This window comes from Phaseolus vulgaris, chromosome 6 (assembly GCF_000499845.2).
Source record: "Phaseolus vulgaris cultivar G19833 chromosome 6, P. vulgaris v2.0, whole genome shotgun sequence".
NCBI lineage: Eukaryota > Viridiplantae > Streptophyta > Magnoliopsida > Fabales > Fabaceae > Phaseolus > Phaseolus vulgaris.
The window spans coordinates 14,811,000-14,823,691 of record NC_023754.2 but is presented as its reverse complement, the minus strand read 5'-3'; the positions used below and the strand labels follow the sequence as shown (position 1 = coordinate 14,823,691).

Genomic DNA, 12,692 nt, shown 5'->3' with positions numbered 1-12,692 from the left:
TCTATAGAAAGCCAACTCTATACGTAGCTTCTTTGGGATTGATCTTTCTCTTTTTGGACATCAACATTTGGAGTTGATAGAGACTACTCACTCTTTTCTAGCCCTCCCTTATCACATATCATTACACAATAAAAAAAAACCTTTGTTCTTTTCATAAATAATTAAAGAAACTAAGTAGGTGGCATGTCTCTCTCAATTTCCCACAATATGCATATTCAATAATTGTAGAACTATAGCCCATCAAGTTAATTATCTTCCAACTTTGTCATGCGTGCTTCACCTAAATTGGATTTTACTATAGTGTTTAAACTTTGCATCACACTTCAAATTTACTTTATTTAAAATCCACCTTAACTCATGCATCTTTTTTTGTATTCTTTATTTTTAAATCAATGGCTTGTGTCATAAAGAGCACAAGAACTACACACAAAAATTTGTACTATTAATTCTACTTGGGTCACGAGTTATTTGTTCGACGTAAAGATTTTCTACACTTCTGATCCATCTATTGTGTGGCTTTTATTCAACCAAGTGTTAGTATGCTAGCAACACACTTTTTATACACATTTTTTAGTTAACAAATGAGATGTATAAGAAATTACAAAATTACGAATAGAAATTTGTTAAATACAAATTAATATCTACAACATTATGTAATTTTTAGTATTTTTAATAGAGTGTAGTAAAAATTTGTCAAAGAATATATTAACATTCTTCTTGTTCAAATTATGCATTCTAACACAAAAAGAAATAGAAGTAAAAAGGCATAATGTAATGGGTGTCAAAGATTTGGACAAGATTATTCTTAGCACACTCTTTGGAAAGATTGCACAAACAAGTGTTTTGGTTTGATTTCATTTGGGAAAAGTTCAAGACACACCCCATTTTGAAAGTGTAGGGTGCAATGAACAGAGAGATGGAGAAAAAGAAAAAGAAAAGTTTAGATTTGATCAATTGTGCTATATGAATATAAGAACTCTTTATTTAACTTAGAATTTTACCTAAAGATAATGTTTAAGAAACAAACTCACTAGATTTTTTGTGTTAAAAATTTAGTGAATAACTTGGAACTTTAAATGACATTGGTCTTAAAAACACTTAAGTTCTTTTAAATGATTAATGGTTTCATACCACAGACCATAAATTTATAAGCCACTTTCAATTGCCACCAGAACCAAGTTGAATCATTGTTTTTTCATGGTAAAGGCCTCAATGAATCCTCCATACACAGCATGCACACAATCTCAATAACTAACCAACCACTGGCTACCCCCCTATACATAACAAATTTGATTCATGGAAACCTCTTTTACAGTGATTCAAGGAAACCAGTTTTTGTGAGAACAGCATTCCTCACTTTGCTAAGATCCCTACCCTTGAGGGTCCTTCCAACACCTTCAAAAACTGAAAATGAGGATATTTGAGTCCTGGCAAGCCTTCTTGCAATAAATTCATGTGGGGGGAGCTTTGTGTCATACTCATCATCTTCTTCTTCCTCATCATCACTATACCCTCCTCCACCATAATTAACAATACCATCACCATCACCATCACCTTCACCTTGACCACCAACAGAATAGTAGAAATCATCATAGTCACCAAACTTTGAAACACTCATGGGGGTCTTGTTTGGCTTGTTCCTATAAATCTGTGACCAGTCAGGAATGTTGAGAGGTGCTGATTGCTGAAGAACCTTGGTTTCATGAGAGGAACTAGCACTACTATTGCCACTACTAGTCCTTGGAATCATCCTTGCAGCACTTGGAAGAGTCCTGGGAACAGCAAGAGGAGAAGACCCTTTTTCCTTTGGCTTGTGAACACCAGAAATATTGTAATCAGGTCTGTCCTTGAAAACAGCCCAAACTTCATCTTCTTCAAAGTCTCCATCTCTCAAGCATCTCCATATTCCACTCCTCTGCCTGTTATAGCTATCCTCCATCAATCACTTCCTGCATGGTCCAAATCACAGGAAACTTTTCACTATAAATTAAATAAGAGTTTGTTTGGCTTCCTCCAAATTCCGTGATTACTTAACATAATTTGAATGAAAGAAAAAAGAGGAATTGAGAGTTGAGGAGAAAGAGAGAGAGAGAGACTCAAAGAGGCATGCATAGAGAAATCTCAAAAGCATGTTTTGATATGATATTCCATTAAGGTAAACAATAGTATACCTTTCTCGGAATCAGAAGATCTAGAGAGCTGACTTTACTTTTTGCTTCCTCCCTGAAATATTGAAAATATATAAACAAGTTGAAATTAGAGATGAGTCCCTTTTGATTCTGATATCAGAATTTTGAGGTTGACAAAAATTCTAACATTTCACAAGTCCTAGAATTCCTTACCTCTATTGAAGGAGTGTATAGATTTTATGGATCAGAAGGGCACCCCACTAAGAACTGGACAACGGCAACAAGACCCCAAGGGCAAGAATAAGACAGACCTTACTTCTCCTTCTCCCCTATGGCTCCTCTAAATGATGAATCTCTTCATATATTTAACTCTTCAGACCTGAGAAGACTAACTTTTGACACTGAAAGATAAAGAGGAGCAGTAAAACCCTTTTACTCACTTTATCTGAAATTGCATCTCATGGAATCTTTAATGCAAAATAGAGGAAAGGAACAAGAGATGTTGAATTTCATGTGACAGACCTCAATAGTAGTGGATGCTTAGTTGTTCTTAGTCATCTCAATAACAACAATAAAAAAAAGTGTCTTTACCTTTTCCTTGTGGCATTACAGGACTCAGGTTTCCTTTTCTTTTCCATTTATATCTTTCACAAGGCCACTTTCCATGACCATATGGTAATATTTTTTTGTGCAGCACAGCATAGTGGCTTTTAATGCAGCAGAAAGGGTGAAAACTATGAATTGGTTATTTTGGTTATGGTAAATTTTGTATGCAGTAAGAATGGTAAATTGAGGAACATCGAAATGATGGCATATGTACATGTATTGCCTTGTGAATGGACGGCTAATAGATAAAGAATGGTTATTGTCAGAGACGCAGACAAAGTGTCAAAGTTTTCAACGAAAGAATACAAATGCTATGCATTTGTATCATAAACAAATAAGCATGTAAATAAATAGGCACACAATCATGTTTTGTTTTTTTCTGCAGTTCAATTTGTTTATGTGGTATAACAAGTGGAGGAAGATACCACCATCTATAATAATTATTATGTTACAATAATAATATTAATAACCAAAGCAAGCATACTGTGATATACAGTACAGAAACAGAGAAAGAAAATTGACACACGGAAAATTCTGTGATGTGGCAGAAACAAGTATCTGACAATATTAAAAACAAAACACCAAGTCACCAATTTGTGTGGCACTGCTTGGAAGGGGCATGGAATCCTCAAACATGTGGTCTTAGATTTTAACTTTGTGATTCATATGTAAGGAAAAATACACGAGGATCCTAAGTTTAGGGACATGTGTCCTAAGATATCTGTGTTCATCACTTGAGTTTATCTTCAATTTTATTCCATTCCAAATTTTGATATAATCACTTTTAATATGATTACAATCTTTTCAAGTTTCAAATATTTGTTACTGAATTATTGTAACAAATCTACTTTAAAGGATTTGTGGGCGTTTGTCTCCACAATGTTTTTATTTTTTCTGTATTTAGAGATTACTCATTTTATAAATATAAGATATCGAAACCAAAAATATTTTTTTTTGTAAATTTAAAAATTGAAACAGGTTAATGAGATAAAATAAGTCATGAACACTGAAATTTTTTACCAAAATAATTTGATCATTTATTTCTTCTAGCATATTGTACTAAATATTTATCAAAATAATATATTGTGTCAAATAATTACTGAAATAATATGGTTTATTTTTATAGGTTCTATTCTGAACTTGGTTTTTTATTTAAAAATGAAAAAAAGAATTTATAATTTTGATTTTTTAAAAAACAATTATTTTAAAAAAATTGGTTTTAAAAATAAATTTTAAAAATAATTATTATATAGAATACAATAATTTAGAAAAATAATTATTTGAAGAAATAAAAATTTACAAAAAAAAATATGCTTAAAGAAATAATCATTAAAACTATATGTAAGTAAGAAAAGTTTGTTAACAAAATTAACATTTATAAATTTTGAAATAGTTTATTTTTGAAAATTTGGTTTAAAAAATCATAAAAAAAGGAAAGAACCTTTTTTTTTAACTAATAAAACTTTCTTTATATAATTTAAATTATTGATTTGTGAATTAAAAATATAATAACTAAAATATTTATAAGTCTAATAATTATTTTTGTAAATAATTATTAAAAAATTAATAATTTATAAACATAGCTTTCTTCATAAAGAACACTATTTCCTATTTTTTATGCATATTTTTATTATAATAATTATTTTACTAATTGTGTCTATGATTAAAAACAAATTTTAAACTTATATAAATAAATAAAATTAAAAATTAACTTAGAATATTTTTAATATAGAATTTTCTTACATTTTTTACGTTTACTTAATCTATATTTTATTTATAAATAAATAGCTATTGATATTACATTTTTAATTCAATAAAAAAATAATTACTTTTTTAATTATTTAATTTCTAACGAATTCCATTTTTTCATATTTTAATTTGTCAATTAATTATTTCTTATAATTATTAATTTTCTAAATTATAATAATTTTTAAATAAATTCTAAATTATTACATTTTAATATATTTATTTTTCTAAAATATTATTCCTTAATATATTTACTTTTCTAAATTTTTTTAAAATATTTTTTCTACAATTTTATTAAAAATATTTATTTTTCAAGATAATATTTAAAATTTAAAATTTTAAAAAAAATTGGTATAAAATAATGGAAGCAATTTTTAAATTATTATATTTGAATAATTATTCAATATAATATATTATTTAAGTAAAAATTTAGTATAATATATTATTAAAGAAGATAAATAATTTAAATGTATTATTTTGATCAAAATATTGATAAACACTCCTCTCTTGAAAAGGCTTTAAGAAACAATGATAAAATATAAAGTAAAAAACCAATTTTTCTGTTATTTAAAACCTAATAATGTCCTTCCTGGAAGTTCCTGGTGGACAACAACGTGACCCACGTGCATCAATTACCATTCAAGGTATGCATATCTTAGAGGTGATTTTTTTTTATAAAGAATTTAAAATATCTTAGGATAAAGTATGTTATTTAGATAAAAAAAAAATTAAATTAATGAAAATAATTTTATAAATTAAAAAATTACCTTAAAAATAAAAATTAAATTTTTTACATTTTTGTATTTCAAATCTGTTTCATTTTTTTCTCTTTTTTCAATTTGATTTTGAAACATCATCATTTGCATTGTTATTTCAATTGATATTAAATGGGGATTGATACCAAAGTTTGTTGATATTATTTTTTTTGGATTATTTTCTCTTTTATTGTTATTTATACCCACATTCATTAGAGCATTCCTCAATCTATTTAGAATATGATTTTTCAATTGGTATTAACAAAAGTTATTTTAGTTATAATGTGAAACAAGGGTTATCTTAAGCAAGTGTCAATTAGAATTACTTTATACCAACATAGGTCGAGACTATTTTTTACTTAGTAAGAATTTTTTAACCAACCTTCATAATTTCTTTTTAAGTCGATATCAATTATAGTTTTTTAATATATTTTTTCGACAAATATAAATCAGATTGTTTTAATTGATATTTATAAGGGTTTTTTTAGTAATATTATTGAGAGAGATTATTTTTCTATCAATATGAACCATAATTATTTTTCAATCATTATTAATTAAAAAAATTCAGCATGTTAGTCATGGTTAATTAAAAACATCATTCACTGATATTTTTTAATTATTATATGATTTAGTATTAAAATATTTTTTACGTTTGATAATAATTGAATATACTTTATTTAAATAAAAAATAAATAAAATTTTAAAAGTGAAAGAATTTAAATTGAAAATAATTCAAATTAAATAGATTTTAATTTCTTTAAAATTATGAAATTCCTTGTCCCCTAAGATTCAAAGTGAGAATAATTACTATGCCTAAAGAATCTGGAAAGTTAAAATATTTCAAAAGCTTAAACAGAATCATGTCTTTTAGAATTACATAAATTCGAGATCTTTGATTAAACAAAAAAACCATATTAACTGAGAAACTATTAAGTGATAATTAATCTCTATGTAACATGCAATGTGTTAGTTTTAGATTAGTCAGAAGTATGAATAAGTGGTAGGTCAGAATCAATTAATAGTTTCATCAAAAATAAATGTAAAAGTGAATAACATGGGACCAAACAAGCAGTGTTATTGTGGCACTGAATTATCTTACCTTAAAGCAGTGTAAGTATTCTTAAAATAATGATGTTAAGGTTGATTTGGTTTGTTGTTGATGTAAACAAAGGTGGGGAACTTTTTCTTTTGTGATCTTAATTGAACTTTATAGCAAGATTAGAAAATATGAGCCATATGAGTTTATTCTATTCTCACTTTTTGGTGCAAGTTGATGTTAAGTTAATGGAAATCATGCATAGGGCATTGTGACTACAATACAATGTGGCTAACCATTATTGAAAGAGTGTGCATAATGGATGGGACACAGACATCTCAGCCTGATTTCTGGAGCCACCCTCTGAATTATAGCCTATTATCTACTTCAAGTGAACCATTTTTCCTTCTAAGAACTCTCTATTATGGAATAAGATACAGACACTTCAACCTTCAAGAGATACCTATATCATTTTCATTCATATAATCTCTTTGAATACAATATTAGAAGAGCTTTTTCTCTGTATTTCTAGTAAAGAGACTCCAAGAACACTTTTAAAAACTATAAACTGTCATTTTTTACTCATGGAAGTCGTCCAACAATATTTTAATCCAATGTTCAATTTTTCATCAAGTGTTTGATGGAGTCTGAAACATGATTATCTGCCAAGGAGAATAAAAGTGAGAGAAAAAATGCCATTATCCTGAAAGGTTGATAAGAAAATTGTGAGTCATGCATATGACAAGATAGAGGCTGTAGTTACTGATGAAACCATTCCCACATCAGGCCAAAACTTGAAATTTTGAATGGATGATGAGAAAGATAGATTTGTTTAAGGTGAGTCAATTTTGGCGGAGGCTGGTATGTATTGTATTATAATCCATGTGCAGTGAACCAGCCAGTGTTAATATTGTTTTTCACCCTTTCTTTTTCCAACCATTAATGTTGCATGGATTATTCTGAGTGGGTTAGAAAACATGAAGAAAAGTCAGCATTATTCTAATGCAGCTAAACAATGTTCATCGGTTGCGAAATCTGGATTGTGTGTCTCAGTTGTCCTCATTGAAGATACAAGAAAGTTAACTAACAAGTGTAAAATTATGCCTCTTGTTGTGGTCCTTGGAATAATCCATGTAGGAACATCTAATGCTAATATGGTGTTCTGATAACTTGTAACTTTTCTTTATAAACTCTTTTTAACTTATTTCATTGTGTTCTACAATTTTGCTAGAATATTTTTGAAACTGGTTTCATAGTCAAACTGTAATTGAAATTTTGTCAGAATATTTTTTCAACCAGTGAATAAACTTTGGTTTGATAAAAAAAAGACCTGCTCAGGAAGAACTTTGATTGAGTAAATAACATGTACTACTCAATAAAGACTGGAACTTTCATTCATTACTGTTTCTTTCCCACGAGTATAACTACCAGTTAATTTGGCCCACCAAATTCAATGTCATGCAAATATGATTCTTTTTATCATGATCTTCTAAAGGGGCTATTTATTTTTAAAGATAAAATAAAAAACTTGTTCCAACTAAGAAGAATGACATCTTAGCTAAAGCATTAGGTTTGCTGCCAGAAATATAGGGTTTTTCAGCTTCTTATCTCTATTTTCAAATCATACTTTCTTCCTTATATATTAAATCCTCATCTGGTTTTCCTTTATATCTGGTGTTGTTTTCAACTTTTTTTAATATTAAACATTATCCCACTATTTAAGCTAATTTTTTAGATCTCCACATATTGATACTAGGTTATTGTCCTTTATTACATTGATTCGTACATGATTTGTTTATGTGATAATCAAACTCGGTCTATGACACCACATTCAAACAAATGTCAATGAGACTAAGTTTAAATTCAAAATAATTTCAATTCCAATATCAATAGAAGATATATTTGTGTCATAATCGGATTCGCCCCCTAATGAAAAGGAATTATTTATCAATATTGCATACTTATATATAATAAATCATTCGTGTCTTGAAATATAAACAATTGATTTTCTCATCAATACTTAATAATTCAGATCTGATAGATAGAAAAACCAAATCCTTTTTAATATTTTTTATTAATAAATTCATTGAAAGGAACAGCATATTGATTCTTAAACATTGGAGTGCATTAGATTTCATAAGATCATGAATGAAACTTAATAATTAAGTAATAGCCCAAGAAATTTACAATTTCCCTCATTGTGTTAAGAAGTACATTACTTTCATTTTTCTTATTTTTTTGAGGCTTGAATGTGTTTTTACTTTCACAGCACGTGGCCTATAACCCCTCAAATCTAAGGTGTGTACCTCCAAGGTCAAATTGTGGTAGAAGAGCTATCCACAGTGCCAAGTTACCAACCAAAACCAAGGAATGTGGGTCAAGTATAGGTTGATATAGACATTCAGACATTACTCAAGCACGCGTGAAGATCTTGTCATCTCAAGGTACCCTATATTCCTATTCATCAATTATAGGGCCGAGACTTTACTTCATGGAAAAAATTTAGCTTTTCCTATCAGCAGCATTTTGATGCATGAATCAATTTCATATACGTACTTTAATTCTATCAATAATTCAAACAGGAAAAGTACCTTTATATTGAGTTTCTTTTGATTAAGCATGGCAACAAACATAAAATGTTGAGGGGGTAAAGTTCTGCTCTGATCATTCAAGTTTTATTCAAATCAGAAGCAAGTGAAGTTTGAGATTTCTTTGATTTGATCCAGTGAGTTTTCTTTAAACCAAAGTTTTAACTCTTGAATTACAAAACCAAGAAGCAAGCAACTACAATGATAAGATGTTAAAGGAAAGCAATGCACTTTTTTGAACACGGGTCAAAACTCACTTTAGCTTCCAAATTGAAAGCATCATTCACTTTAATCCTAACTTTACAAAACTCATTTCAATGCCTAGTTTCACGGATGTTGCAGTTCGCCAGTGTCATTCCCACTGCTGCTTCTTTTTCTTTACCACTTTCATTGGCACAAGGGCTAAAGTGAATAACACTTTCCAACATTTTACAAATTTTAAGACTTAAGTTTCATAAAGTTAGAAACTAAATTCAATAACACTTGAGCTTGGGTCCTCTCCAATTGGATTCCATCCAACTGAGATCTAAGCTGTTAAGTTTGTCATTACTCGACAATCACGGAGGAGAGAAGATGTCTGATCAAGATCTCAAATAGAGAGAAATCTTGTAGGGAAGCTTTCAATCTGGTCCAAAATGCACATCTTATGCTTCTCATATGGTGCCTCTACTGCAAGACTTATCTCTATCCAAGAATCTCTACTATACATCCAATTCTCTTTTCTCCCTGATTGTTATACAATGATAAATACAACTACTCAAATTGAGGCTGATCCAAATCCATCTAGAAAAAGGATTCATGTTCATGCTCAACACCACACAATGATAAGGGAAACCAAAACCATGTCACATTCATCAGTCAAATAGTGTTAGTACCTCAGCTCCAGCCACAGTCTCCAACAAATGATCCCCCATGAAAGGAAAACAAAAATCAAGTCACATTCATAAGTCAATTGGTGTTAGAGCCTCGGCTCCAGCCACAATCTCCAGCAACTCCCCCGTGATCTTCCCCTGCCGCTCCCGGTTGTATTCAACCGAAAGTCTCTTCCTCAATTCAACAGCGTTATCGGTGGCAGCAGCCATGGCCCCCATCCTAGCAGCAAGCTCACTAGCCACAGACTCCTGCAACCCCCTCAAAATCTGACTATTCAAATAAAGAGGCAACATGGCATCAAGAATCAGAACAGGATCCTGCTCAAACTCCATAAGAGGGGAAAACATCTCACCCTCTTTCTTCAACCTCACAACATCCCTCTCCACAGCCAACTTCCCCTCCTTAGAACTCAACCTAAAAACATCATCTTTCACATCATAAACCTCCCCCAAAGGCAGCAAAGTCTGAACCACAGGTTCAAACCTTATCAATGAAACAAACCTAGTGTACACAAGCTCAACTTTATCCACCTCCTCACAAACAAACAATGAGAAAACATCGTCAGCAATGACCTGAGCCTCCTTTGCGGTGGGAAAACCTCCAATTTCGATACAGCTGTCAACTTTAACAAAAGGGTATTTCTTTTCGATGTTGTGAGTGAAAAACGAGTGACCCTTTTTGCCAACGCTTATAACAACGCACCCCAGATTGAGTTTCTTCAGCTCCTCGATTCGGGTGACGGCCTTTTTTAACACCTGTTTGTTGAAACCGCCGCAAAGACCGCGGTCGCCGGTGACGACGACGAGGGCGACGGTCTGAACTGGTCTGGCATCGGTGAGAGGAGTGGAAACGTCTTCGTTTTGGAGGTGCTGTTTGATGTCGTTCAGCATTGCTGCGAGGTTTGAGGAGAAGGGGCGGCCGTTGACAACGGCCTCCTGAGCGCGGCGGACCCTAGCGGCGGCAACGAGTTTCATGGCTTCGGTGATCTTTTGCGTGGTTTGGACGGTGTGGATTCGTTGGCGGAGCTCGCGGATGCCGCAGCGAACTGGAGGGAGGGTGGGGCGAACCGGAGAGAAGTTGGATTTTGAGAGGGAAAACATGGAATGGGAAAATGGTAATTTTCTGTTTGTTTCAGATGTGTGGTTGTGTTGTTGGGTGGTTTCATTTCGTCATTTGTTGTCTCAGTTCAACAAAGTCAACGCGGTGGTGCTGTTTCTTATTTGGTTTCTCCTAGGTTTCAGAACAGAGAAGAGTGAAGAGGGAAGAACATTAAAGGGCACCTTCTTCCTCCAACCCTATTTTGTTTCTGGAGTCAATTCAATATCTTTGTGCATTACTTAAATAAATAAATAAATAAAATCCTTTTTTTAATGCATAGAGATGATCTTTGAATTGTGTGTTTTGGATAAATTAGGGAACATTGTTGTTTCCAAAAAATTCAGTTATTATTTTAGATAAATTCCACAAAACTATTTTAACAATAGTTTATAAATTAAATAATTCAAAAATATTTTTTAAACTATATTTTAAATTAACTAATATTTATGAATTATGAGATAAAAATTATATTATAGATATAGATCATAAAATTTGAAATTTAACGAGGGAGCACTTTTAGCTCATGCCGAAGCTATTGATAATAAACAAAAAAGAATATGTTTGTAGTGCAAGAGTTCATGAAGCTTTTTCTAATGAGATTCAGGAAACTTCCACATAAGAGGGAGATGTAGTTCATCACATATTTGATTTTAGGAGTAAGTATTGTGTCAAATTTTTTTTTATCGAACACCGATTAAATTAGTTGCGTTGAAAAAACAAGGAAAAAATTTACAGAAGAAACAATTAATCGAACTTAATATTTCACTGAGTGTTCGAGTGTAATTAGTGAAAAAAAGGACGGTTTATCAAAGTTATATATTTAGTGGATGTGACTTTTTTTTCCTCCACTAATACTATTTCTATTATTTTTTTATCTGATTTTTTTTATCTAGTATTGTTTTTAATTTTTTTTTATAGTACTTGTTCCTGCCGGCTGACCAAATCGTGCTTCGTGTGCTGCTAAGACTCGCGTATCAAGGACTCATTTGTCTTTGTTCCAGATCACCACCATTCGCCGTCATGAGTACTTGAAACAGAGAGAACAAAGGGCGCCATCGCGGCCGTTTGCACTCCGACGCTCAAGTCAGTAAGGCAGTAAACACCGTGCACCTCCGTATCGGAACACTGTGACTCAGGTGTTCTGAAGGTGCGTAACTGTTTTCTAACTAACTCCTCTCTCTGGTGCTCGAATCACTTGTGCTTACAATGTGTAAGCTGGCAAATGATTCAAACGTGTGTAAAAGTGTCAGAACGTACCTCACTAAGCTTTCAGAAAAGCTTATATACCTTGGGTTTTAGTGCTACTGTCACGTGTCACTTATGACTTTAAGCGCAATTCCACGTGAAAGGCCTTACGAGGTTGTAACCCAACTTAGGGAAATCTCAGCGTGTAAGTCTTCCCTCCTCGAAGTGCATCCAGCGCAGGGGATGACTACCTGGGTGCCAACTCATGCGCCCCAGCCTCTAGTCACTCGCCCTGGGAGTATCTCAGCCTTCCTCTCGCACCATGCACGTAGATTCCCTCTGGGACGTGGCCCTTTCCCGGGTCGTATCTGTCCCAGGGATTCTCCAAAGGTGGCGTGGATCATCACGTCCTACACCTCATGCATGGGTACTTCACGAGTCAGGTCACTCCCTGCTGGTATTAGGAATATGGCCTTGAAGCCACCTTTCTCTTCTCTTTATTAGTGTTTTGAGGTAACGAGGCCCGAGGCCTCCATGCCCGTACCGTGGCCTCTCACTGTGCCGCCCCCTCCACGGTCTTCCCTACCCGTGGGTATCGGAGGGTGGCACCATCTGAGCCAAAGCACGCTCTTAGGACAATGGGTTACGCCTTCAAGGTGGGCGACGCCCAAAGCGG

At 32.4% G+C, this 12,692-nt stretch overlaps 2 protein-coding genes across 3 annotated transcripts; both read right to left on the bottom strand.

The window, feature by feature from the left end:
- Positions 1-1,162: 1,162 nt before the first annotated feature.
- On the bottom strand, positions 1,163-2,834 carry LOC137831235 (protein S40-7-like). Of its 2 annotated transcripts, none has more exons than XM_068638831.1 (4): positions 2,721-2,834; positions 2,343-2,530; positions 2,172-2,223; positions 1,163-1,949 (listed from the first exon to the last, which is right to left on the bottom strand). In XM_068638831.1, the coding sequence occupies exon 4, from the start codon at positions 1,937-1,939 to the stop codon at positions 1,310-1,312; it is 630 nt and encodes a 209-aa protein (XP_068494932.1). In that variant the 5' UTR covers positions 1,940-1,949; positions 2,172-2,223; positions 2,343-2,530; positions 2,721-2,834; the 3' UTR covers positions 1,163-1,309. The 2 variants fall into 2 exon arrangements, with proteins under 2 accessions (XP_068494932.1, XP_068494931.1); XM_068638830.1 differs by having other exon boundaries at positions 2,652-2,778.
- A 6,429-nt stretch (positions 2,835-9,263) lies between these two features.
- Positions 9,264-11,105, bottom strand: LOC137831234 (ATP synthase gamma chain, chloroplastic-like). Its single transcript, XM_068638829.1, has one exon. The coding sequence runs from the start codon at positions 10,831-10,833 to the stop codon at positions 9,802-9,804; it is 1,032 nt and encodes a 343-aa protein (XP_068494930.1). The 5' UTR covers positions 10,834-11,105; the 3' UTR covers positions 9,264-9,801.
- Between the last annotated feature and the right edge of the window lie 1,587 nt (positions 11,106-12,692).